A 26,850-nucleotide genomic window follows, 5' to 3' on the forward strand; every position below is an offset into this window, starting at 1 on the left:
GGGAACCCTGCTCCCAGCCCAGCGGGGAGGGCGCAGCGGGCAGAGCAGTGGGAGGTGAGTCCAGACAGTCTGCCCCATCCCAGGGGAGTCTGCGTCCTGACCCAGGCCGTCGCCCACACATTTCCGGTCTCACTCTCTAGACGGACAGCAAAGCCCATGTTTTCAGGACAACCACAACCTAAGAAAATATAACGCACGTGTTCCTAACTGGCGACCTAATTTTCCAGCACCCTTAGCACCCAGGAGGCTCCGTCACCCCACCAACTCCCTTTCCATCCCCAAGGACCTAGGCTCTGAGTCGGGGCCTGAGCCTAGAACGCTGGCGGAGGCCCACTTAGGGGGCTCCCTGAGGCTCCCCCGGTGAGACCTCGGAGAGGCCCAAGGACTCTTGTCCAGTGCCTGACCCCTGCAGGGCTCCTCAGCAAGGCCAGGTCAGGCGGGCAGGGAATGATGGTAGGCTCCCTTAGGATAGGAGTGAAGCCGTGCAGAGGTGAGCGCGGGGCTGGTTTGGGGCTGGGATGGGTAGATGCTGGAACTGGGGCTGGGGGCCGGGACCCCGCTAAGGGATTGAGATGGGCATGAGGTTCCTAACAAGGTTCAGTGGAGGTGGGATAACGATGCTTCAGGAGACCTGCCGCCCTGGAGGGTGAGGACTGCTCCCTTGGGTCAGGTTGGAGCAGACGCCCAGAAGGCAGGAGAGACGCTGAGGAAGAAGCCACCTCCCTTAGCTCCCCACCCCGTCTCGGGCACAGCTGGGCCCACAGTGGGGTACTCCAACCCCGTCCGCCAGGCCTGGCCTCTCCCCAAGCCCAGGCCCGGCCACGCTCGGCCTCCCCGAGCCAGGAGCCCTGAGCTCCAGCAGAAGCCCGGCCAGGGAGCCTCCTAAGTTCCAGCCCCAGGCGCCCCACCGGCGCGGGTCCAGCGGTACGGTTCACCTCTCTGCCCAGCAACCTCAGCCCCACGACAGGAGCGGAGCCCAGTCCTTGAAAACCACGGCCAGGATGAGATGAGAGCAGCCAGTAGGCACCCCACTCAGGACCGTGCCCTTCGCCCGGGGGGTGACGTGGAGGCCGGGCTGGGCTGGGCCAGGAGACAGGGAGCCCCTCTCCCACCCAGCCCCCAAGAGCCCCTGCTGCCCCCGCCCCGCTTCCCGCTGGGGTCAGCTCTCTGCTAGCAGCTTTTATTTTTTGTTGGCTTGTGTTTTGTTTTTTTTAAGCAGCAGCTCAGTTGTTTGGGGTTTTTTTTGATACAAGTCGGAGCTTCCTTCCTGAAGACTTGAGAACCTCCCCCAGGGTCTCATCCCTTCCTCCTGCCCTGAGGCTCACACAAGTCATGGGTCGCCCAGAATGTCAGAGTGGGAAGGAGGTCCCCCAAGCCGACCCCCGTGCTTTGCAGTGGGGTGGTCCGAGGGGCCCAGCAGTCAGGATGAGCAGTGTCCTTCCTCTAGACCATGCGATTCCCTGAAGTTGGACGCTGGTTTCCCAAGCACCATCTAGGAGCCCAGAGTGTGCTGAAGTTGGGGGCCCCCAGGGGTTCAGAGCCTGGAGGGGAGATTGAGGAAGGAAGCAGCTGTTCAGAGCAGCAGTCAGATAGCTGGGGGGCGAGGGGGCAGAGAGTCTCAATTCTGGACTGATTTCAGGAGTATAGTTACCAGCACAGTAAGGCCAGGAGGGGTTTGTGGGTATTAGCCCAGCACACCCCCTCTTGGCTTCCCAGTAGTTAGAGCTGCTCCTGACTGTGGGCCAGGCGCTGTTCTAAGGCTTACAGTGAGTGAAGCGGCTCAGTCGTATCCGACTCTTTGCGACCCCATGGACTGTAGCCTACCAGGCTCCTCCATCCAAGGAATTTTCCAGACAAGAGTACTGGAGTGGGTTACCATTTCCTTCTCTGGGGCATCTTCCCAACCCAGGGGTCAAACTCAGGTCTCCTGCATTGCAGGCAGACGCTTTACTGTCTGAGCCACCAGGGAAGCCCTCTAAGGCTTATATATACATATATATATGTATATATACATATATTCATTTATTCGGTTCTAGGAAATAGATACTGTATTTTCCCTATTTTACAGATGAAGAAACTGAGGCACCAGGAGATTGCGAGAGTCGCTCAAGCTGACTGACACACCAGTGTTGGCTAAAGCCGAGGTATGAAACAGACAAGCAGGATAAGCTGGAAAGGTTCACAGGAGAGGAAGACAAGGAACGGTCTGCACCACGCAAGAGGCCAGGGCTCCCCGCCCCACCCCAGGGGCTGAGGCCGTGTCTCTTAGGCCGAGCAGCTCTCTGGGGTTCAGCCATGGCCAGGGCTGGAAGCTTGGCTGCCCCACAGGGCAGAGTTCAAATCCCACTCCGGACCCCATGCAGACGAGCACGGACGCCGGCTTCCGAGTCAGGCCTGTTGGTCCTCACACCCTCCAGAACCCGGCATCTTCCCCGAGATGCTTACCAACAACTCAGGCACCCGGGGCCCAGCCCCGGATACACCGACCCCACAGTCCGGACCCAGGCACGTGAGCCCGGACCCAGGCACGTGAGCCCGGACCCAGGCACGTGAGCCCGGTCCCACGTGGAGCTGAGGCCCGGTCAGGTCAGGAGCCCCCACAACTCCCCAGGGAAGGGTCCCCAGAACAGCACGGCTGACAGCAGCCACCCACCCGCCTCTGGGCCTGGTGCCTACAATCAACCCTTAAATTCACCAGAGGGACTGAGGTTTCAAGGAAAACCCCTGGCCCACCCCTTCACTGTAGAGCACCAGTGCAGAGCAAAGAGTCAGCTTCACAAAACAAGTGAACCATCACCCTCTCCGTTTCCTCTCTTGGATAAATCTGAATATTCAGGGTCCTTAAGGCCAGGTAATCCAACACTGTATTGGTACAATGGTCCACTCACCCCCAGACACACACACACACACACACACACACACACACACACATGCAGGGCCAGCAAAGCCTTCCTTAGAAGAAGGCAAGCCTTTCCCCAGCTCCAGCTTCTGCTTTCTGGAACTTCCTCTGGAAACCTCTCCCACTTGAGGCTGGAAGTTCCTCCCTGTGGGCTCAGGTGACACCTGTATTCTCACAGAAGGCAGGTGGGGTTAGTGGGGACATACTTCTCCAATGGATCAAACCAGATGCCCCCAGTCTCTACCCTCCCCGTTTCCTCCTCCCCCTGCGACTCCCCCCCAACACTCACGAAGGACAGGGTCTGGTCTCCTCCATTCACAACTGAGGCTGCGACAGACCCTGGTTCAACCCCTAGCTCACCCACTTGAACCCTTTTTTTTTTTTTTGTCTTGGCCACTGTGCAGCTTGTGGGACCTTGGTTCCCTGAACTGGGATGGACCCTTGGCAGTCAAAGCACCAAGCCCTAACCGCTGGACCACCAGGGAATTCTCTCACTTGGACCTTTCTGTGCCTCAGTTTCCTCATCTGCAAGATGGGGGCACCTTTTAGGGCAACGGTGAGAGTTAATCTGCAGAGTGCACGGAAATTTCGGGAGAGGGCGCCCGTCACAGGCGGTGCTCAGCAGATGTCCCTGGGAGCAGGGGCCTGGAGTCACTCAGGGCTACTCACCCTCTCTGAACCCTGCCCACGCCCTTCTGCCTCCCACGCCCCCTCCCCCTTCTGCTTCCCTCTCCACCACCCCTCCCTCCTACTAGATCCTCAGCGGGTCCCAGAATGTCTAAATCCAGGGCTGTGTCTGCCTTGAAAGGAACTGAATTTAGGGGAAGAAACTCAAGCAGAGAAGACAACGGCTGGGCGAGGGTTTTCTGCTTGCCAGGGTGGGAGCCGAGAGCAAGATGCCGCTCAAACTCTAATCCTTGAGCCCTTGGCTGAAGGGCTGGGGTCCCCGAGAGACCAGCAACTCGGTGAAAACAGGCGGGGCCCGGCGGCCAGGCCGCGCACGCTGCGGGTGCGGAGGGCGTGGCGTTCCCGGCCGCGGCCCTGGGCTGGGTGACCGGCAAGGGCGAGGCAACCACCGCAGGTCCTGGAAGGAGTGCCTGCCGGGACTTCCTCGAATGGGGCCACTGAAGGGGGCCGCCGGCAGGCTCAGACCCCCGGCCCTGATCTGCTCAGCAGGCCCTCCCTGGGGTCCGCGGAGAGATTCGGGCCCAAGCTCATCCTCTGCCTCACTGTGTGCCTGGGGGCAGGACGGACCGCGGTTAGGGACCAGACCACTGGCCGCTGGTTTCACCTGCCCCAGCCTCCCATTTGGTCCCGTGAAATGGGAAGCAGGGCCTGGCAGAGGCTATCTCAGCAGATGGTCTCAAGAGGAGTCCAGCTCCAGCACGCTGCTTAGAGCCACCGTGACCCCCGTCAGCGCAGCGGGCCTTCCTTCCTACCGTCAGCGCTGGCAGAGCACATACGAACCACCGCCCCCCGCGCCCCGGGGGTGGGCACGAAGGGCCAGGCACAGGTCCAGGAAGCCTGCCTGCCGCCGGGCAGCTCCACCTCCCTGGCTTCGCCCCCCACCCCAACCCAGACCACGGCCCTCCTGCCCGCAGACCCTCCTGGCCACAAACTGTCTCCAAAACAAATCGATCCTAATGAGCGGCTGCAGGGCCCGCCTAGACATCTGCTCGGCAGAAGTCCCACTGCAGCGGGTACCGGCGTCCCCGCCCGCCCCGCCGCCTGCGACCCCAGGGGCTGGGGGTGGGGAGAAGGCGCTAACTCACTTGGAAATTTCACTTTAAAAGGATGAAGATAGCTCCGCGGGCAAACGCACATCCTCCCGGCCCCCTCCTCCAGCACACGGGCCCAGCAGGAGGAGGTCCAGTTTAGGAGGTGCGGGGGTGGGGGGGTGGGGGTCACCGATGCTTCAGCCTCGCCTTTTCTTTGGCCCCAACTACGGGCAAACCACACCCAAGCAGCAGCCCCAGCATCTGGAGGAGTTTCAGGAGGCCGGTGGTTGCCACAGTAACAAAGGGTGAGGGGCTCCTTGTTGACAAATTGCTTCCCCACCCCCACTCCCCCGGCCAGCAGCCCAGCCTTTGGCCTCCGGCCCTGACCTCTGTTTTCCTGGGGTTCCCGGAGTTACAGGCTGCTGTCCTCCAGCTGGGTGAGGACCTTGGAAACGCTGAAAATGTGCCCTTGTCCCCGGGTGCCGGCCACCACCACCCCCCCACCCCGCGCCCCGGGCCAGCCGAGGCGGCCAGCTGCCCCTCTGCTGCGTCTTGTGAAAGATCCGAACCGCCCCGCCCAGGCAGCGGGGCGGGCAGGTGGCCGGTAGCACGGCCCAGTTGTCCAGGCCGCCTCGCGGGGGGTGGAACTCAAGGAAACTGAGCCCCCGGGAAAGCCGACTCCCCTGCCCCTGACTCAGTTCCAGGGAGACGATTCCCGGCCCGGCCCCGAGGGGCAGGCGGAAGGCAGGGGGAGGCTTTCGCTCCTTTTCCCGGGTCTAGAAAACTGTTCCCGGACTCCGCTGGGGGCCCCGGGCCGCCGATCCCGTGGGGGGGATGTCTGAATTCGAGGGTGGGGGGCACCAGGGAGACGCACAGACACCGGGAGACAGAGAGAGAGAGAGAGAGAGAGAGAGAGAGAGAGAGAGAGAGACTCCCACCGCGGGGCAGGCGAAGGGCGGAGGGCAAACAGAAAGGCAGGCACCAACCCAGCGAAACGGGAAACGGGCAGAAGGGGATAAAGAGAGAGAAAGAGGCAGACCCGGAGGACGAGGGGAGCGGAAATCGGAAGACGGAGACAGCCAGATGGGAAGACAGACGCCCAGACACAGAAAGGAGGCACCAGCGTCCCGGAGAGAAGAGGCTCGCGGCGCGGCCCCGGGACAGAGCCGGGGGGACGCGCGGGCCCCGGCGGCCGAGCTCCGGGCGCTGCCCCGGCGCCCGCGCGGCCCGACCCGGCCCTCCACCCGCCGCCCGGCTTCCTCTCGGCTGCGCACCGCCTCGCTCGGCCGCGGACCTCCGACCGAGCGAGGGAAAACCCGGGCGAGTCGGGGGGACCGGCTCGGGGCGGCCGGGGGATCCGTAGCCACCCCGCGCCGCGCCCGCGGCCCCGCGGCCCCGGCGTCTCAGAGCCGCCCGGGGCTCCCGGAGCTCGGCGGCGGCGCCTCCGCACGGTGCCCGCGGGCGCGCGGCGCTGCGCCCGCGGCCGAAGCCTCTGGAAGCCGGGCGCTCGCGCGCCGGCCCGGGCGGGACTTACCGCGCGCGGCGGAGGGGAGCGCGGCGCGCCCGCCGGTTCCTGCGGGGCTGTCTGCGGGCCGCGGCGGGCGGGCGCGGCGCCCCCGGGGAGCTCGGGCAGGCGGCCGGCAGGGCTGGCGGCGGCCCCGCGAGGCTCGGCTGGGCTGCGCTAGCGCCGTCTGCGGCCCCGGGCGGGCGCGCGGTGCGGGGGAGCGGCGAGCCGAGCGGCTCCGACGTCAGGGGTGTCTCCGCTCCAAATAGGGAGCGAGGGCGGGCGCCGCGGAGGGAGGGACGCGAGAAAGAAAGAGCGGGCGGGCGCCGGGGCCGCGCCCCTCCCGGCGCGCAGGAGGGGGCGCCTCGGCCGCCCGCGCCGCGGCCCCCTCTCCCCCCGCCGCCCTCGAGCCCCGGGCCGGGGCCGGACGCGGTCCGACGGCGCGGCGGAGCTACCGGGGGGCGCCCCAGAGGCGGGGCCGAGAGCCCGGCGCCCCCCATTCGTTCCTTTAAAGCACACTCTGCCGGATTTCTCCGCGCTCGGACTGCTCTCCGCCTCCCTTTCCCCGAGCCCGGGGCCACCGGGCCGCGCCGGGCCTCCGGGTGACAAAGATGGAGGGGCGCTCCTTTTTCTGGGAAGCAGGCGCTGTTGCTTTGCTCCGAGGGCGTGGCCCCCCAGCCCCGCGAGCCGCGCGCCCAACCCGACCCGCTGCCGGCTGCGCGACCCGGGCCGGTCTGAGCTCTTCAGATTCAGAAGGCACCCGACCTCCGCCGGGCCTCGCCTCAGCTCCGGACGCTTGGCTTACGTGTGCAGAGAAGGGTCGGAGAGCCCCGAGGAGGACCATTCCGAACGCCGGCAAGTGGACTCGCTTCTCTGGCTCCTGGGATGAGCGCAGCGCCCAGCGCAGGCGGCCAGTCTCAGCTCCTGGAGGAGGAGGGGTACCCAATGAGTCAGGCTGCGCTTGGGCCCCCCGGGCGCGTTTCGGTCGTGCCCTCATTGTTCAGTTCAGTTCAGTCGCTCAGTCGTGTCCGACTCTTTGCGACCCCATGAAACGCAGCACGCCAGGCCTCCCTGTGCATCACCAACTCCCAGAGTTCACTCAGACTCACGTCCATCGAGTCCGTGATGCCATCCAGCCATCTCATCCTCTGTCGTCCCCTTCTCCTCCTGCCCCCAATCCCTCCCAGCATCAGAGTCTTTTCCAGTGAGTCAACTCTTCGCATGAGGTGGCCAAAGTACTGGAGCTTCAGCTTCAGCATCATTCCTTCCAAAGAAATCCCAGGGCTGATCTCCTTCAGAATGGACTGGTTGGATCTCCTTGCAGTCCAAGGGACTCTCAAGAGTCTTCTCCAACACCACAGTTCAAAACCATCAATTCTTTGGCGCTCAGCCTTCTTTATAGTCCAACTCTCACATCCATATATGACTACTGGAGAAACCATAGCCTTGACTAGACGGACCTTTGTGGGCCCTCAGCTTTCTTCACAGTCCAACTCTCACATCCACTGATGTGAGAGTTTTTATTGGAAAACCATAAGGTGGAAAAAAAAAAAGCTTTGTTGCTGAAAAGTAGTAGCTCAGGACACAAGTCCAGTTGCAGGGCTTTGCGCTCTTGCAGTGGCTGGTGTGGGTGCGTTTCACCCTAGCCTGGCTGGAAGCTCCCAGATGGAAGCAGACCAGCTCATTCGATGTCACAGGTTGCTGAGCATTCTGGTGGCTTCCAGTGGGCTGCTGCTAACTCCGTGGTGCAGGCTGGCCTGTCCGCCTCTCCAAACTGGGCACTGCCTCTCTGTGCCTCCGAGCTCTTGCTTATGCTGTTCCCTCTGCCTGGGCTTCCCTTCCCCTCCTTTCATCTCCTGGTAAAGACACTCTTCAAGACCCAGATTGGAAAGCCTTCCCAAGACCCAAGGAGCATAATCCCCTCTCCTCTGGTGTGATCCTGGAAGCACAGGACACACACCTCTGTTCCTGGTAATGTCCCTCTAGACCAGCTGAGTAGATCTCTTTCCTCTACTTGCCCATGGGCTCCTTGAAGGCAGGGATCACCTATGTTAGTGTCCCCAGGGCTTGGCAAACAGGGGTACAGTATATTTGGCTGAATTAAGGAACTGTTATCCGCCATAAGTGTTCCCACGAGGATTGCTGTAATAGCACTCGTAACAGCTCAGGCATGTTGAGCACCTTCCTATACAAATGCCTGGTCCCGTTCTAAGCACTTTCCACCCACACAATAAATCTGTGAAATAAACACTATTGTCCCCATTTCATCAGTGAAAGAACCAAGGCCAAGAGAGGGGTTAAGTGGCTGGCTTAAAGTCCCTCGGTAAAGGGAATGCCAGTGGCCTTCTGCTGGAGGAGCACGCCTCACGGGTTCTAGCCTAATCGCCTGGTACACAGTAGGCACTCGGGAAACGCTGGCCTTTGTGCACACCACTGCCGCTCTCAGTGTGGACCCCTGGTGGGGCAGGGACTGGATGTCTGCACTTTGTAAGTGAAAGTGTTAGTCGCTCAGTCATGTCTGACTTTGCGACCCCATGGACTGTAGCCCGCCAGGCTCCCCTGTCCATGGGATTCTCCAGGCAAGAATACTGGAGTGGGTAGCCATTCCCTTCTCCAGGGGATCTTCCCGACCCAAGGATAGAACCTGGGTCTCCTGCACTGCAGGCAGATTCTTTACCGTCTGAGCCACCAGGGGAGCATACTTTGTAAGAACCCACTGCAGGAAGCAAACTGGGAAGCCTAATGAGCTTGTCAAATCACACAGAGAGCCCTTGACAGTCAGCCACCCAGCCGTCTAGTCAAGGACACGGGATTTGAGGTTAGGTCGCATGCTGGTGAAGACTGGCAAATTACAGGAGGGCTGCTGCCCGAGTCCAGCTCCAGCAGCCAGGGATTCAGCCTGAAGGGAGTTACAGGCCACCATGTGAACTCAGGGTCAAGAAGGCGGCTTGCTAATGCTGTCAACAGCTATGACTATGTGCCAGGCATTATGCTAAGCACCATGCCTGCCTTACTGTATGGAATCCCGACCACAATCCTACTATTATTCCCACTCTACAGATGAGAAAAATCAAGGCATCAAAAGCTTAGTTACAAAAAAGAAAGAAAGCCTAGTTACCCTCCCAAGATCACACCACTAGTGATGGACAAAGTCCAGACTTGAACCCAGACCCATCAACCCCAAAGCCCATGCTCCTCTGTCCACCGCCCCTCCTGACTGCCTCGGGCACCGCTAGGACCCAGGGTGCTGGGCCCCAGTGGGAAAGGCAGAACCTGTCACGTCAGAGTCTCCAAGCATGCAGAGATGCACCTGGTTGGCAGCCGCGCACCAGTTGCCCCAACAGGCCTGGCTGGCACCGGGCACGGGCCTGCAGCCAGAGCCTGCTGGCCCTGGGCCAGCCTCTTGGGGCCGAGGTAATGCGGGGCCCAGCTCTGGGGTAGAGGGCTGAAAGCCTCTCTCCCCAGCTCATTAGCAGACATCTGGGCTCAGGAAAATGACCGACCTGGAATGTGACTGGGCCACGGGGAGCTGCCCCCCTCCCGGAGTCGCGGGAATGTGAGCTCCCTCCCACAGGGCACGGGCTTGGGACAGCTGTTTCCTCTAATCCCGTCAGCCTGGCCTCGACAGGGGTCCAAAGCCCTGCGCTCTCCCGGAGAGAGAGGGAGAGCGAGCCAGGGCCCTCCTTCCCAGGCTGGCCCGCTGACTCAGAAGGTTGGTACTGGGGCCTGGGAGAGCCATGGTCCCTCCATCTCCTGCAAGATAAAGACCAAGGGTGTCCGCGTGTCCAAGTGTGTGGGTGGGAGGGGCCGTGGAGGAATCATCATGGAAGGTTCTGGAAGCGTCCTGCTTGGGTTTGCGTCCTTGCTCCACCACCCAGCGACTCTGCAAGTTGTTTCCTGTTTGGGCCTCGATTTCCTTCCCTGCAACACGCAGCTGGTAACGGCATGTCCTCTGTAGAACTGCTGGGACTCATTCACTTATTTAGCAAATACTCATGGTGCCGACTATGTGCCAGACAGGCACAGAGGTGCCAGGGCCACAGCAACGGGCCGGACCAATGAGGTCGCAGGCCTCAGGAAGCTTCAGTTCTGCCACCGGGAGCCGGAGCAGGTACACATAAGCAGAAGAATGGGTTTCTCATAATCCAAGTGTCACAGAGGAACTAACCAAGCCAGGGCGAGGGACGAGACTCAGAAGACACGGCAAAGAGGCGACGCTTGAGGCAGATTATGATGAGGAGGAGCCGGGACTCAAGGAGATAAATGGATACAAAGTACTCGGCACGGTTCCTGGAAAATAGCACACGCCCCAGAAAATGAAAGCTCTTTTAGGGAGGTTTGTACAGGGAGTCAGAGTCCCTGGATCAAACCCAGGCTGTAGCGCCAAGCTTTCTCTCACCTCAGCCAGGGAATGCGTGCCCTGAGCCTCAGTTTCCTCATCGGCAGAACAGGAGTTTTAATAGTGCCCAGGCGCACATTGACAGGGAGAGTTTGCTGACGGACGTGTACATGGAGACTGGAGCCTGGCACCTGGCCCCAGCTGGCCTGGAGGAAGGGAAAGCTGCTAGAGTCGCATTATCCCTTCTCACAGATGCAGAGGATGTGCCGAGGTTCCCTGGGCAAGTCGGCAGCAGATCCGAGAGCAAAATCAGATCGCCTGGCTCTGGGCTGGCCCCCGGGGCTGGGGATTCGGGAGGACTCTGGTCCCCGCCGTGGGCTCACAGAAGGAGGAAGGCGGTGATGGTGTGACGCCCTCTGGGGTCTGCCCCCAGAAGGCTGCTGGGGGCCTGGGAGGTGTGGACCCGGCCCTGGATGAGTGCAGAAATGCCAGACGCCCTTTGTAGGAAGGTAGGAAACCAAAACTCAACAGGAGGGGCCGAGGCTGAGAAGGGGGGCGAGAAAAGGGGAGGGCCAGAGAGGAGGCCGAAGTCCTGGGAATTTCAAAGCGGATATGGAAACTCATGTCGCTCTGACCCCAGGGAAGGTCCCTTTTCCACTCCAGTGGTGCTTACGGCTGCGTCCTCATCGTAATAATGAGGACAGCAATGCCACCTGGAGTGTGGCCTAAATGCCAGCACCGGGGTGACGGGAGTGACCCCCAGCCTCTCACTCTGCTGCTTGTTTGCTTCCTCCCCCATCATACCCCCAGGTTCCCTCAGCTGGGGTTCCCGGACCCCCGAGGAGCCCCCCCCACTCCAACTGACACCCCAGAACCGGGCTCTCCAGAAAGGGCCTCGTGCCTGGGACCCTCCGCCCTGCCGCTGTGGTCAGCGTGGAGAACCGGGCTGGGGTGCTGGGCAGTGTTAGGCACATCCATTCTTTTATAAAGTTCCTTCTCCATTCTTCCGTCTCGGCTTCCAGCTGCCCACACATATCCACAGAGAGTAGGAGAAGAAATTTTCTTTCTCCTCAAGAGTTGGTCCTTCTGTGAGCATTTAACATCCCACAGAACAGTTATTTTGTTTGTTTGTTTTTTTCCCTCAAGGTTTTTGTGCTCCAGATAAATTCACTGAAGAATCCTCCTGCTTAGGAACACGGATATTGGAGAAAGACAAGGCGCAAAAGACCACCACGTGGGCATCTGTGCGGCCCCGCTGCCAGGGACCCGGCTTCTGACCACATCCTCCGGCCAGCACAAAGAACGCCAGCAGCCAAGTGTGTTCCCCACGAGAATGTCCTCCTGGCCAGAGCGTGGCCCAGGGACACAGCTGACCCGGGCCGGGTCAGTCAAGTCCTGTCTCTCCGGAGCCTGAACTGGGAGGCTCAGGGACTGGGCTGGTGAGCCGAATCGCGTTAGGGACAGGATTCTAGAGAACGCTGCCCGCTGAAGGAGCTGACGAGGGCTTGGTTCTCACCCCTCAAGATTCACCTTTCCTTGGACTCTCTGAACTTCTCCAGTGTCTTACAATCTTAAGCTGATTTGAAGGAGTTTGGTATTTACATCCTTAAAAGTCTTGATCAAAACAATACATAAAAGGCGCTTGCTCCTTGGAAGAAAAGCTATGACCCACCTAGACAGCATATTAAAAAGCAGAGACATTACTTTGCCAACAAAGGTCCGTCTAGTCAAGGCTACGGTTTTTCCAGTAGTCACGTATGGATGGGACTATAAAGAAAGCTGAGTGCCGAAGAACTGATGCTTTTGAACTATGGTGTTGGAGAAGACTCTTGAGAGTCCCTTGGACTGCAAGGAGACCCAACCAGTCCATCCTCAAGGAAATCAGTCCTGAACATCCATTGGAAGAGCTGATGCTGAAGCTCCAATACTTTGGCCACCTGATGCAAAGAACTGACTCACTGGAAAAGACCCTGATGCTGGGAAAGATTGAAGGCGGGAGGAGAAGGGGACGACAGAGGATGAGATGGTTGGATTGCATCACTGACTCGATGGACATGAGTTTCAGCAAGCTCTGGGAGTTGGTGATGGACAGGGAGGCCTGGTGTGCTGCAGTGCATGGGGTCGCAAAGAGTCAGACACGACTGAGCAACTGAACTGAACTGATACATATTATTACACATATATATATTTGACCACTTACTACGTGTCTAGCACAGCACCAGGAACTGGAGACAGAGTAAAGCATAAGCCTGCCCTGGAAGGAAGAAGGGCAGACACACAGAGCTGGGAAGCAGAGGGCAGAGGAAAAGTTCTTTGACAAGGAAGCTGCCCAGCACGAGGCCACAGGGTTCAGAGGAGGCGGTAGCCTCGGGGGGCTGGTCTGCCTGGGAAAGGCTTGCTAGAGGAATGAGCGTTTATACAAGGGCTTCGAGGTGTGAGCAGGACTTGGGCCAGTTGAGGAAGCAGTTCACACTCAGAAGGAAAGCACCTGGAAACACTGATCTGCACTGGACAGACATGTGCCCCTCAGAGCTCCAGAGCACCACAGCAGCAGCCGCTAACACACTTTCTGGGCTGGCCCAGAAGCAGCCTCAGCGTGCTTTCTCTTTTCTTTAAATATTTGTGTGTTTGGCCGTGTCAGGCCTTGGCTGAGGCACCCGGCATCTTCAGTTGTGGCATGCGGGATCTAGTTCCCTGACCAGGGATTGAACCTGGGCCCCCTCCATGGAAAGTGCAGGGTCTTAGCCACCGGACCACCAGGGAAGTCCCAGCCTCGAATCCTTCTTAACAGCGCTCCTCTGGGAAGTCACCAAAAGGGATACTGATGGCTTGTGAAATAAATGCATGTTGTTTGAATGCGTTTGTCACTCCTAGGAAAACGTGTTTCGGGAGTAGACAACCAGCACGACTGAGACAGAGGTAACAGAGTGACATTCAGTTTTTCTATGAACATTCGTTGAGTGCCTACTATGTGCCAGGCTCTATTCAGGCACTAAGGATGTGGCAGTTAGAAAAAAGAAAAAAACAAAAAGCCTCCGACCAAACAAAACAGAATCTCTCCAAAACGGTAAAGATATCTGCCCTCGGGGAGCTTGCATTTTGGTGGGAGGAGACAGACAACCAACAAAATATGTCGGGCAAGATACAGTCTGTGGGGCTGTGATAAAGGCTAGAGAGGAAACGCAGAGAAGTGGGGTGGGGCGGGGGCGGGGCCGGGCCGGGGCGGGGCGGGGCGGGTTACAAAACCCAGAGCAGTCTGGGGCGACCTCCCTAAGGAGGACCCGCTGAATAAAGCCTTGAAGGAGGTGAGGGGGGCGAGTTGTGGGGACCCTGGGGGAAGAGCGGGAACAACCAGTGTGCTCACGCACAGCGGGGACAGAAAGGCCGCACAGAAAAACAGGGAGCTGGTGGACGGGCAGGTGAGGCTGGCCCCAGGAGGCTGGCATCCGAGACGGTCCCAGAGTCCATTTTGCTGACTCTGGCTTTCTATCCAGTGGGGTGAGAAGGCACCGGAAGGCTGTGAGTGGAGGATGGACACAATCCAGTTTAGCACTCAGGCTGCCAGGTGGAGAATGGAGGCAAAGGGGCGACAATAATAATACAGTCTCAGAGGACTCTACACCAAGCACAGTGCGAAAGGAGCTTCGTGCGCTCCCGCGGTATCTTTTGAGACCGGCATCGGCATGATTGCTCCCATTTACAGATGAGGAGACTGAGGCATGTGCGTGCTCAGTCGCGCAGCCATGTCTGCCTCTGTGCAACCCCACGGACTGCAGCCCGCCAGGCTCCCCAGTCCATGGGATTCTCCAGGCAAGAACACTGGAGTGGGTTGCCGTGCCCTCCTCCAGGGGACCTTCCGGACCCAGGGATCGAACCTCGACTTTTATGTCTCCTGCATTGCCAGGTGGATTCCACGTGGTGAAGGACCTTCAGCGCTAGGCTAAGACGTGTGGAACGATATTTTGCTCATTATTGGGAAGCCACTGGGAACATGTGAACAGGAAACAGCATGCGTTAGACTGAGTCAGCCTGACAGGAGGGGGAGGGGCTGAAGGCGGGCGGCCCCCGGAAGAGCGGGCAGAGATCCTGGCAGGGTGAGAACCGTCCCCCGAGGGCCCCCTTCCTCAGCCGAACCGAGGCTTTACAGATCGCAGGTCTGGGCCAACAAGAAGCACGGCTGCTTTCTGGGGCCAAGGGAGAGGAGTCAAGAAACCTTCTGAGATGTGGACGCTGATGGACACATCCTGCGTCTCACCTTCCGTGGCTCTCCCTCCTGCTCTTCAAGGTGTCTATATAGGCTAAGGGAAGATCTAGAATTACCTCGCTACTCCTTGATAAGAGGACTTTGCCTGGCTAAAAAGGAAAAACAAAAAAGCAGAACTTGGGTTTCATCCATAAAGTCCACAATGGAGAGAAAAGTGAAAGTCAAAGCTGCTCAGTCGTGTCCAAGTCTTTGCGACTCCTTGGACGATACAGTCCATGGGATTCTCCAGGCCAGGCTACTGGAGTGGGGAGCCTTTCCCTTCTCCAGGGGATCTTCCCAGCCCAGGTGTCCCGCACTGCAGGTGGATTCGTGACCAGCTGAGCCCCCAGGGAGCCGTCCGTGGAGAAGAGGGAGTCACGGTGGGCCTTCTCCTAGTTTCTGTGAGAGTCGTCAGGCGATATCACAATGGCCTGCCCTCCAGGGGAAAGGGGGGCGAGCCTTTTGATCGTAATTTGTTACACACTTGATTATATAAGAGAATTGCATTCCACTTTTTCACTCTTCTCCTCAGCAACAGAATGCCTGACCTCACACACACACCGTGTGGCAGGCAGGGACCGTGACCACGGTCACAAGGAGGCCCAGAGCGATCACGTGGCCTGCTCACGCTCACACAACGACCCAGGGACGCGGCTCGGCTGAGAACAGGGGATGCTCTGCGGTCAGAATCTGGGGAAGCCTTTCTTCCAGTTGCAAGTCACGGACCTGTGGAAATGCCCACTGGGCCACCCACTTAAAAAGCCAGTTAATTTAGGGGTTACAGTAAACGCAACTTCCTAACTGAAACATACTAAGGACGAAACTATTCCATAAATACAGTGATAATGAAAACGTACTCTAGGTCTTGATAGACGGGCAACAGACAAGAGATGGACAAGCAAGGAAGGACAGACCCTGGGAGACATGCAGACAAAGAGCAGAAGAGGCGGGGACCGCACACCGTACTCCACAGCGCCGCCTGCTGAGGCCCAGGAGCAAGGGCACACCGACCGCAGCCAGCACACTCACTGACCTAGCTTCCCAACCACCACTCTCCTCCGAAAGGAACGAGGGCCGCGTGGAGAAACGGCTGGCTCCTTGGCTGGGGCAAAGCAAATAAGAGAAAAGAATGGACTAGGTGTCAAAAGATACAGGCCCCAGATTGAAAGAGCTTCTATTAGACCAATCTGGACAACCTGAATAACAAATATTGACAGTGATGGGCTATAATAATCAATTTAATGAGGACCCCCAAGACCACGCTGATATAAACTGACGATCAAATACATGAGGGAGAAGGGAAAGTTCTTTCCTCAGAGAATGTCAAATAATAAGGAATAGTGAACGTGGGGAACCATCAACGGATGCGAAAACTCTGATCGTTTGATAAGGAGCAGCTTCAGAAGTATCTCCTCACAACTTATGCATAAATTACAAAAGAGAAAAATAACAGATTTACAGGGAAGAAATCAGGCAAACACTTTAACCAAGTGCCCAAAGTTCACATCACTCATGTTGAGACAAACGGACAGCAGGTGCCTCCTGGTGCGAGGCACTGAAAAGGACTCAAGAGCATCTCTGCCAAAACTGCAAAACGTGAGTCGCATCACGAGGAAGCGCGAGACAAACCCAGACTGAGAAACACTCCACTAAATAACTGGCTTGCGCTCTTCAGAACTGTCAGGATCCAGAGCAAAGGCTGACGAACTGTTCTGGATTAAAGGACAAGATGGGAGACGCGCTGGACCCGAGGCTGGGGGCAGACAGACCGCACGCTGTTCTGACCACTGACAGAGTCTGGACGTGTGTCATGGGCTCGATGCTGTCGTACGGATGTTAATCACCTGATTTTGATAACTGTGCCATGGCTCCATGAAAATATCCTTATTCTTAGAAAACACACATTGAAGTATTTAGGGGTAAATGGGCATATCTATGGAGAAGGCAATGGCACCCCACTCCAGCACTCTTGCCTGGAAAATCCCATGGACAGAGGAGCCTGGTGGGCTGCAGTCCACGGGGTCGCACAGAGTCGGACACGACTGTGTGACTTCACTTTCACTTTTCACTTTCATGCATTGGAGAAGGAAATGGCAACCCACTCCAGTGTTCTTGCCTGGAGAATCCCAGGGACAGGGGAGCCTCATGGGCTGCCATCTATGGGGTCGCACAGAGTCAGACACGACTGAAGTGACTTAGCAGCAGCAGCAGGGCATATCTCCAACTTCCGCTCAAAAAAATACTCTGCATACACACATCAAGAATGATAAAAGAAACAATGTGAGCAACCGGTAAACAAGGGTGAAGGGCACAAAGGAATTCCTTGCATTATTTTCCCCTTTCCTCTAAGTATAAAACAGAATCAAAATCAAAACTTATAAAAATAAATTTAACCCCTTGAAAGTAAACCATAAAGGTAGTGAATATCACCACTGCTGCTGCTGCTGCTGCTGCTAAGTCACTTCAGTCGTGTCCGACTCTGCGACTCCATAGACGGCAGCCCACCAGGCTCCCCCGTCCCTGGGATTCTCCAGGCAAGAACACTGGAGTGGGCTGCCATTTCCTTCTCCAGAATATCACCACTACACATTAGTAAAAGGGCTTCCATCTTCTACCTAGTGATGGGGGTGCATGTTACTGTCTACAAATAATGTCTTCTAAAAAAACGAATTGAGGACTTCCTTGATGGTCCCATGGTTAAGAATCTGCCTGCCAGTGCAGAGGACATGGGTTTGATCCCTAGTCCAAGAAGATTCCACATGCCTTGGGGCAACTAAGTCCAGGCGCCACAACCGCTGAGCCCGTGCTCCAGGGCCCATAAGCTGCAACCGCTGAGCCTCCATGCATAGAGCCCACACTCGGCAACAAGCGTACATATCGCAACTATAGAAAGCCCACGCGTAGCAGCGAAGACCCAGCACAGCCAAAACCAAGACGAATTCAAAAGTGTTTCTAGTTGTTAAGATATATCAATGAATAAAAGCATGATGCTTTATTATACGTGCAAGGATTTAGCAAAACTCATCAATAATACTGACCTGAAGCTCTGATTAACAATTATATTGTTTTTATTCTTTTAAGACTACCTCCTTTCTTGACAATTGTATTTCTGACTAATAAACATAGTTATTATTTTTAACAAATATAGCTAATTTCAAATTGGATCAACTTGTTCTTATCAGTTTAAACTCAATGACACTGACTCTGATTCAGTTCAGTTCAGCCGCTCAGTCGTGTCCAACTCTTTGCGACCCTATGAATCGCAGCACGCCAGGCCTCCCTGTCCATCACCAACTCCTGGAGTTCACTCAGACTCCCGTCCATTGAGTCCGTGATGCCATCCAGCCATCTCATCCTCTGTCGTCCCCTTCTCCTCCTGCCCTCAATCCCTCCCAGCATCAGTCTTTTCCAGTGAGTCAACTCTTCTCATGAGGTGGCCAAAGTACTTCAGCTTTAGCATCATTCCTTCCAAAGAAATCCCAGGGCTGATCTCCTTCAGAATGGACTGGTTGGATCTCCTTGCAATCCAAGGGACTCTCAAGAGTCTTCTCCAACACCACAGTTCAAAAGCAGCAATTCTTCGATGCTCAGCCTTCTTCACAGTCCAACTCTCACATCCATACATGACCACAGGAAAAACCATAGCCTTGACTAGACGGACCTTAGTCGGCAAAGTAATGTCTCTGCTTTTGAATATACTATCTAGGTTGGTCATAACTTTTCTTCCAAGGAGTAAGCGTCTTTTAATTTCATGGCTGCAATCACCATCTGCAGTGATTTGGGAGCCCCAAAAAATAAAGTCTGACACTGTTTCCACTGTTTCCCCATCTATTTGCCATGAAGTGATGGGACCGGATGCCATGATCTTCGTTTTCTGAATGTTGAGCTTTAAGCCAACTTTTTCAGTCTCCTCTTTCACTTTCATCAAGAGGCTTTTTAGTTCCTCTTCACTTTCTGCCATAAGGGTGGTGTTATCTGCATATCTGAGCTGTTTCAAATCCTGAAAGATGATGCTGTGAAAGTGCTGCACTCAATATGCCAGCAAATTTGGAAAACTCAGCAGTGGCCACAGGACTGGAAAAGGTCAATTTTCATTCCAATCCCAAAGAAAGGCAATGCCAAAGAATGCTCAAACTACCGCACAACTGCACTCATCTCACATGCTAGTAAAGTAATGCTCAAAATTCTCCAAGCCAGGCTTCAGCAATACATGAACCGTGAACTTCCTGATGTTCAAGCTGGTTTTAGAAAAGGCAGAGGAACCAGAGATCAAATTGCCAATATCCACTGGATCATGGAAAAAGCAAGAGAGTTCCAGAAAAACATCTATTTCTGCTTTATTGACTATGCCAAAGCCTTTGAATGTGTGGATCACAATAAACTCTGGAAAATTCTGAAAGAGATGGGAATACCAGACCACCTGACCTGCCTCTTGAGAAATCTGTATGCAGGTCAGGAAGCAGCAGTTAGAACTGGACATGGAACAACAGACTGGTTCCAAATAGGAAAAGGAGTACGTCAAGGCTGTATATTGTCATCCTGCTTATTTAACTTCTATGCAGAGTACATCATGAGAAACGCTGGACTGGAAGAAACACAAGCTGGAATCAAGATTGCCGGGAGAAATATCAATAACCTCAGATATGCAGAGGACTCTGATTACTTTCAGCTAATTCCATCAGGTTTGTATCACATCATTTTTATTTATGTATGACCCTTTCCAGTTTAAAGAGCTTTCAACCAGCACAGCAGAGCAGTTAAGTGTTTGGGTTCTGGAATCAGGTAAAAATCTTGCCTGTATCACCTCTTAGCTGTTTATCCTTGAACAAGTGAACTTATCCTTTCAAAACCTGTTTCTTCATCTATAAAATTAATGTAATAGTATTTCTCTCACAGGATTGTTGTAAAAAGTAAGCATCACAATGTACAGAAAGCCTTAGAATAATGACTAGCACAGAGCAGGTGCCCAATAAATACAAACTATTATTATATGTTCGTTTGAAGTGATCAAATTACGTTCTGCCAGGCTCAGACTGGCTAGACCAGGAATAAAGATGACTGACAGTTGATAATGAGCTCCTTTTTCTAGTCCCAGTTTCTTCCCTATTAAAGACTCAGCTTCTGCCCACTCCTGAATTCCTCCAGGATTCCTGACATCGTCTTCCTTCACTTATGTCTACTGGCTCTGAGCGCCCTTAAGTGAGGATCACACAACTGAAGCCGATTACCTGGAATGCGCAATCAGGATGAAGGCGGTCCTGTTTCCTACCAGAGCAGAAGCTCCTGGAGGCCTTGGGTTCCCACTGAATTTCTTCAGTGGCCTTTTCCCTCCTTCGCCTCTTGGTCTAGCACTGAGGCCGTGTGCTCAGTGACTCTGGTCTTTGAGAAGCTCGGGTGGAGTTTCAGGAGGCTTTTCCTGCTCGGGAGTGTCTCGGTGGAGCAGAGCGATGAAGACACGGATACTGGTGCATGAAGATGCGTTGTTTTCCAGCAATTTTCAGCCTCCTTATTAGCAGGAACTCATCAGAGATACCTGTTCTCTCCCTCAGACCTCACTCTAAGAACCAACTCCCTGAGCCCAAGGATTATGCCCTTTTCATTCTAGAACCAAAGGCAATGGCAACCCACTCCAGTACTCTTGCCTGGAAAATCCCATGGACAGAGGAGCCTGGTAGGCTGCAGTCCATGGGATTGCTAGGAGTCAGACACGACTGAGCAACTTCACTTTCACTTTTCACTTTCATGCGATGGAGAAGGAAATGGCAACCCACTCCAGTGTTCTTGCCCGAAGAATCCCAGGGATGGGGGAGCCTGGTGGGCTGCCATCTATGGGGTTGCAGAGTCGGACATGACTGAAGTGACTTAGCAGCAGCAGCAGCATTTTAGAACAGCCCCCTGACTACCAGTAACACCATGCACTCTGATTCAAATAGCAGCACCCCCTTTTGGATACTCCTGTTAGGTATACATTTGACCCCCAGTGTCTATAAGGTAGAGATGACCTTTTCCTCTTTATTGAAGAGGAAATTGAAGTTTGAAGAGACTGAGGAACCCCGCCCCCCGCCCCCCCACCCCCCACCGCCCCGACTCCCAGTCACATCCAGCTAAGTGGTGGAGCAGGAACTTGGACCCAGGTCTTAGACTGGGAACCCTACCGCTCTCCTCGTGTAAGCCCCGCCTCTTCCTACCCCCTGCCCTGCCTCTGTGGCGCCTGACCGCTTTAGCAGTCACCCTGACTCACACTCACCCCGCAAGAGGCTGAGGCTGCTTGGCGAGCCCTGCTTGCCCCGCTCGCCCCGCTCCTGCCCAGGTCTGTTCAGCTTGACATCACCCCTGGTGGTGTCCAAGGGGAAATGGTGCTTGCGGCACACTTAGAGAGAGTGGTGATGGCTTCCAGATGAGCTGGTGATTCTAAATTTAACATTCCTTTCGGTACTGAGAATTCCCACTTTCTCCCTCCCAGCCCTTGACATTTCTGTAATCAGAAAGCACGCAACAGGAGATGGTCTGTCTCAGCGCCACTCGGGGTGAAGGCTGCTCCAGCCCTGTTACATCCTTGTGGGGAGACTTGGCAGAGTTATTTGGACAGGTTCAAAAATAGTCCTTCAACAATACAATCAGATTGAACCACGACAAGTAAAATGTAATTATGGCTTGGTTACATTAAAAAAAAAAGTAAACAGTGAGGTTTGGGAAAAGGAAAAGCAGAAGTAAGTACATAGATTATTTCCTTCATTCTCAATGTCTGCCTCTCCTGCAGGCAGGATTTCAAGACTGCATCCGCACATCTTTTGAAATGGGAGAGGGGATGACAATCCAGGAGACAGCTCAAGAGGGTGTGTTTCGAGGCCACTTCTCAGAACAAAGACAGACTTCTGCACAAGGCCAATGCAGCTTGATAAAGGTTCCCCCAGTGGGTCTTCAAACGCCGAAGTCATTCACGTAAATGAATTCAAAATACATATTGTTCTGGGCCCAATCACACAGTGTCAAGTTTAGACCGCGTGTTTGTGTATGTTGGCAGGGCGGGCCGCTTCTGGGGCGCCGCAGCTTCGTCCTGGTGTCCTGGGCCCAGCGGGGTCCCCACCGCTCTCTCCCCAAACCCACGGCTTCCCTGGTATTTGGTTCCAGGAGGGCAGGCGGGAAACAAAGCTTCACAAGCCCACAGGGGAACAGGGCCCCAGGGGACGTGGATTTCTAAGGAAACTTTAAGTGGAAGAGAAGGTGAGCCTTTGCGAGCGTGCTGGGACTTTCTGCAGGCTGATCTGACGGGGGCAGGGAGACGGGACAAAATGGAGCAGTGTGCGTGAGGCCTGTCTCTGCTCAGAGCCACAAGGCGGGAAGGCAAAGTGCTTTGCGGGGAGAGCAGCCAGCCAGTGCGTCCCTTGGCTGGCCTTTGCCCAGAACTATTGCCCCCTAGAGCTCAGTCTCTCAAAACACACGGGTGGTGTTTCCAAGATGCCGGGCAAAGGGATCCATGCAAATAAATGCCTAAAACCCAACAACTAATGAGACAGAGAGAGAAGTCGGACTCCAGCGTCCATTTCCTCTCCGTTTTCTCCTGGCATATCTGGAGAATTAGTGAGCGTGTTTTCTCTTTTTGTCTTTTTTGGAAAGGGGATCTGTTATTCTTTCTGCCTGAATAAAGAGGGGAAGATTGGGGGGACGGGGGAAATAGTAACTTTTAAAGCAAGTATGGAGATGACAAGTCTAAGAGATGAAAGAATCCGCCTGCAATGCAGGAGACGCAAGTTTGATCCCTGGGCCAGGAGGATCCCCTGAAGGAGGGCACCCACTCCAGTATTCTTGCCAGGAAAATCCCAGGACAGAGGAGCCTGGCAGGCTGCGGTCCAGGGGATCACAGAGTCAGACAGGAGGGAAGCGACGGAATCAATCACGGAATCACACTCAATCACGGAATGACGAGGGCAAAGCGAGAAGCAGCAGAATGGCTGTGGAAGGCGGCAGCCGAGATCCCACAGTCCTGGCGTCCAGCCCATCTGCGGGCGTCAACTGACCCACAGAAATGAAGAGCAGAGGAGAGCAGAGGAGCCTGGACAGTTGGTGGGCCCTCTGCTGCCTGTTGTGGTCCAGAGCGCAGCACACCTTTCTGGGAAGGGAGCTGGGGTGAAGGCTGAGGAAGGAAGCAGGGAGGTGGTTCTGCCTTAAATCTGCTCACTGTGATACCTGCAAGAACTGCCTAATCAGCGTTCCCCATTGGTAGAGACCCCAACTCTACCCTGATGCTCACTCCGTGCCCCACACCTCTCCGGACCCTGCACACTCTGGTGAAACTGACTTTCTGGCGGCTCCCCAACAAAAAAACACACTGCCGTGATTCTGAGCCTTTGCAAAAGCTACCTTCCTCCCTTCCTGTCTGGAAGGTCCAACCAGCTGCACATTCCCTCCTCCTCCACCAGGCCATCCTTCGCTCTGGCTGCCCTTCGTCTATACCCCTCCTCCTCCAACGTCACAAGAGTCTGTCTGTGCATCAGACTCTCAGCTCCTCGAAGGGGCCTGTGTCTTGCCTTTCGTCCATTTATCTCCACTGCTGTAACAGTACTGAGCTCACTGTAGACGGTCAGTCAACATTTAAAGGGACAAGTGGGATCAAGTCCTCCCCACCTTAATTTCATTAATAGAGAGAAGTAAGATACAGAAGCCTGACTTCTGAGGCTCTGCATGTTCTCAGAACAATCTGCTACAGTACCCGCTTTGTGTCTAGCCTCCCTGATTCCGGTGAAACCAAAGGGACAAACTCACAGAGGGGCAGCAGCAGTGGTCCTTCTGCCCTTGGACTCCTGGTGCTACACGAAGATGAAATCAACCCCAAATGCGGCCTTCCAGCCAGCCGTGCAAACCAAGACCTCTCCCCAGTCCCCGGGCCAAAGCCCCCAGTGCCGAGGCCCAGCCAGTGGGCGCCGAGCTCCTTGAAGTTAAGAGGAACTATGATGTCGATGGGGTGAGCCACCAGCACAGTGAGGCTCCCTACCTGCCAAGACGGCCGGCTGCCTGACCCCAGCACAGCAGACACGGCCGAGATGGGCCGGCCGGGTCCAGTGGTCAGGACGACACGCCGGCTCTACAGACTAAGGGCCAGAGCAAGAGCGGCTCCCCTGGACGCTCATCATCTTCCTCGGACAACATACCGCGCTCTCCAAGCTCCGGTTTATGAGGTGGAAGCAGTGCTGGAAACTACACTTCACGGGGCGAGCGGGGAGGAGCGCACCACGGCTGTGCTTCCAGGAAGGCGCTGAGAGAGGCTGGGACCAGGCGGTTACAGCTGCTGGCAGTTCAGACAGACTCCTCCTGCTCACAGACCAAAGGGAAAGAAACGCAGGCCATGCGCCGGGCTGCCGATTTTAGTTTATTTATTTTAAGACCATCTCCTTGCAATTTCCAGAGAGAAAATACAAAACAAGAAACAGACTTGGTTTCAAACATGTACACAGTGTGCTGGAGTTGAAAGCATCACTGGTGGCGCGGCTACGGAGAGTGCCGGCTCGCCCCGGGGCGCTTCAGTGCTCCTGAGGGGTAGACGTGGTTTCTCCTGCCCTCCCACTGGGGTGTTTCTCAGCTGTGAGTCACTGCTCCTGCTCCTGGAAAGGAAGGACACTCCATTAGCAGGCACGCTCAGCCTTCTGGCGAGCCCCTCTAACCCGCCGCTGTGGGGCAGGCACACAGGGCCCTACCAGCATTTGCTTGGAACGTGTCCCACTCACAAGAGGACCATCTATAGCCCACCAGGCTAACGCCCACCAAAAGGACGGGCCCCAGGTGGCTGGAGAGAGTGCAGCCCTGCAATCAAACGGCCTACGAACGCTGGGAGCTTTGGCAAGTTCCTAACCTCGGTAAAGCTCAGTTTTCTCATCTGCTGAACGAGGGTCATCAAACCTCCGTCGCAGACCTCCTGGGAGAGGTCTAGAGAAGGAACAGAAAGATAAAGCACCCAGAATGGCCCATGAGGCGTAGCAGGCGCTCAGCAATCATCACCCCATATTACGACTACACTGGAAAAGCCCCAAGCTGCGGTCCTGCTCCTCTCTTCAGAGACGAGAGGCTGACAACATCGAGGCATAGACTCGAGTTCAGATAAAGTTACAGGCCGCGCTGGAGCAGCACGCACAAGGCTGTAAAACCTCTAACAGCATTTTCCACAGTAACTCCCAGCCATTAAATACACACACATATAATCACCCTGAGCCATTTATCCATGACAACTCAGTTTGGAATAATGAAAACATTTCAAACAATTAAAAGACCTAAAGCTCCTCTCCCTATTTCTTTCCGTTCTCCTCCAGACTCAGCTGCGGCTGAGAGGGGAGGAGCCGGGACCAGGGAAACTGCCCGTGGTCAGCGCTGGTGCCATGCAGCTGCCCTCCACCCACACGAGCCCCCGGGCAGCCACCCTGGCCTTGGCGCAGGGGTGGGTCATGACGACTGAGGGCCTGCCACTGCGAGGCTCTCGCGCCTCCCCTGCTCCCAGTCCCCTCCCCAGGCCCGCACAGGCTGGCCAGTGGGCAGCTGGCAGTCTACACACCTTCTCAGATAGGGGCTACCAAGCTGGGACGCTCATTTGTACCCCATTCTCTGCCCTGCTTGTTAGTACGGTGGAACAATGGACGAGTCAGTCACCCTATCTTGGCTGGCCTCCACTGTAATAACCAATGTTTCCGTTTATATAGCACCTCAGAGCCTGAAGACATTTTCACATTTAATCTGCACAGCAATCCCGTAGGCAGAAATTACCACCCTCATTAAGTGAGAAAAGAAGGGAAGAACTCCGGAGCACCCAGAAAGCACGCATGGGGGTGTCCTGGCTTCTGGGGTCTCTCCCCTGGCCCCAGCTGCGGCCCAGACCAGTGATTCTAGCTCAAGGTTAAGCAAGAAGGCAGACGGCTCTGCACATCCCGAGAAGTTCTTCAGGAAGGTGGTGCTGTGTAACGGTGATGCTTTAGTAAGCCTGAGGCCCGAGGCCATCAGCGCGTCTAATAAGACACACAACTTACTTCACTCATTTTACATTTATCTGAGCACCTACTTTGTTCCAAGCCCCGAGGATACAAAAACAAACAGCATCTCCGTCCGGAGGCTGCTGTGCACAGAAGCTTTAGGAGACGCGGTATGTCCTTCACTTGAGGCCTGTGATAAACTTCCGCATCCTATTTGCATCATTAAAACCCATCTGTAGACAAGACTGCAGCAGAATCGGGCGGGACTCACAGTCAAGAACGTGCCCTCTTCAGGAGAAAGCAGAAGCACGACTGAGCTCAGAAGTCTTTAGGTTTAGCCTGAATGTGTGAGAGATGTTTACCGGGCACTCTGAGATCCTGAACAAAAGTGCTGCCTACAGAAAGGAGAATTTGATAAGGATCTGCTTTACTGTGCCATGATTCAAGTCGATGACTCACTTATGAGCTCAGTGGTGCCACAAAGACCTCAGTTCATTTATCATTTATCGTATTTATTATTTATCTGCGCTCTAAAGAGCTCTGTGAGGAGGCAGGAGGAAGAAAGAGAAGCGTCACCTCTGTACATACTTTGACATACTTTCCATGCAGGAGGTACGGTGCCTGGAGGTCGTGCTGGCAGTTGGAGTAAGCCATCCCGAACCCCATTCCAGAGCCGAAGGCCAACGGCCACGTCCTTCCTGGTGAGCAGAGAAGGAGAACCCCGAGAGGGGACCGTGAGGAGAGAATAAAGCTTTCCTCTGGCTTCAACACATCTGCCCAGGGGTCAGCGAGCATTCAGCACACACCACGCTTCCGTCAGCGTCTCGCCACCCGCCCAGGGGAGGGCGTCGATTAAGGGCCTGTGGGGCCAGGCTTGAAGTCTCAGTGAGTGGCACAAATGAGAACAGCAGACACAGCTGAGCCTGTTAACGTTCCTATGCCAGTTCTAACTATCTGCTCATTTCAACTAACTCTTAAAACTTATCATAAACAACACCAGTAAGGTCTTCGAATTTTTAAAGTATGTAAGAACTTCACCAACATTTACATATTTGGATTCTACTAAGTCACAAGGTTCACTTGAGCTAATGCGTAGATGATCACTTCACACCAGCACTGGTTCACAGGGATTCTCCAGCTGCATTTTCCCCACCAGTTCCTCATGGAAAGAGGTCAAAGTGACCCCTATGGCTTC

At 55.5% G+C, this 26,850-nt stretch overlaps 2 protein-coding genes across 6 annotated transcripts in view; both read right to left on the reverse strand.

Moving 5' to 3' along the window:
• The window catches only part of NBL1 (NBL1, DAN family BMP antagonist), a 29,472-nt gene extending 5,170 nt beyond the window's left edge, over nucleotides 1-24,302 (reverse strand). The window contains exons 1-2 of one of the 4 annotated variants that reach the window (XM_069575120.1): nucleotides 23,696-24,302; nucleotides 6,927-7,045 (exon numbers count right to left, since the gene is read on the reverse strand). Coding sequence is in view for 2 of the 4 variants with exons in the window: in XM_069575119.1 (XP_069431220.1) it covers nucleotides 6,152-6,621 (470 nt within the window). In the remaining 2 variants the exon portion in view is untranslated. Of the gene's footprint in view, nucleotides 1-4,474; nucleotides 4,587-5,004; nucleotides 5,157-6,151; nucleotides 6,720-6,926; nucleotides 7,046-23,695 lie in introns of those variants that run through there. The other 3 variants (XM_069575119.1, XM_069575121.1, XM_069575122.1) reach the window with 3 other exon arrangements.
• Nucleotides 24,058-26,850, reverse strand: part of MICOS10 (mitochondrial contact site and cristae organizing system subunit 10) — a 35,778-nt gene continuing 32,985 nt past the window's right edge. Inside the window, exons 3-4 of one of the 2 annotated variants that reach the window (XM_069575125.1) lie at nucleotides 26,244-26,353; nucleotides 24,058-24,302 (exon numbers count right to left, since the gene is read on the reverse strand). In XM_069575125.1, the coding sequence (XP_069431226.1) occupies nucleotides 24,288-24,302; nucleotides 26,244-26,353 (125 nt within the window). In that variant the 3' untranslated portion in view covers nucleotides 24,058-24,287. The remainder of the gene's footprint in view (nucleotides 24,303-26,243; nucleotides 26,354-26,850) is intronic. The other variant, XM_069575123.1, reaches the window with a different exon arrangement.

The sequence above is a fragment of the Ovis canadensis genome, chromosome 2 (assembly GCF_042477335.2).
Source record: "Ovis canadensis isolate MfBH-ARS-UI-01 breed Bighorn chromosome 2, ARS-UI_OviCan_v2, whole genome shotgun sequence".
NCBI lineage: Eukaryota > Metazoa > Chordata > Mammalia > Artiodactyla > Bovidae > Ovis > Ovis canadensis.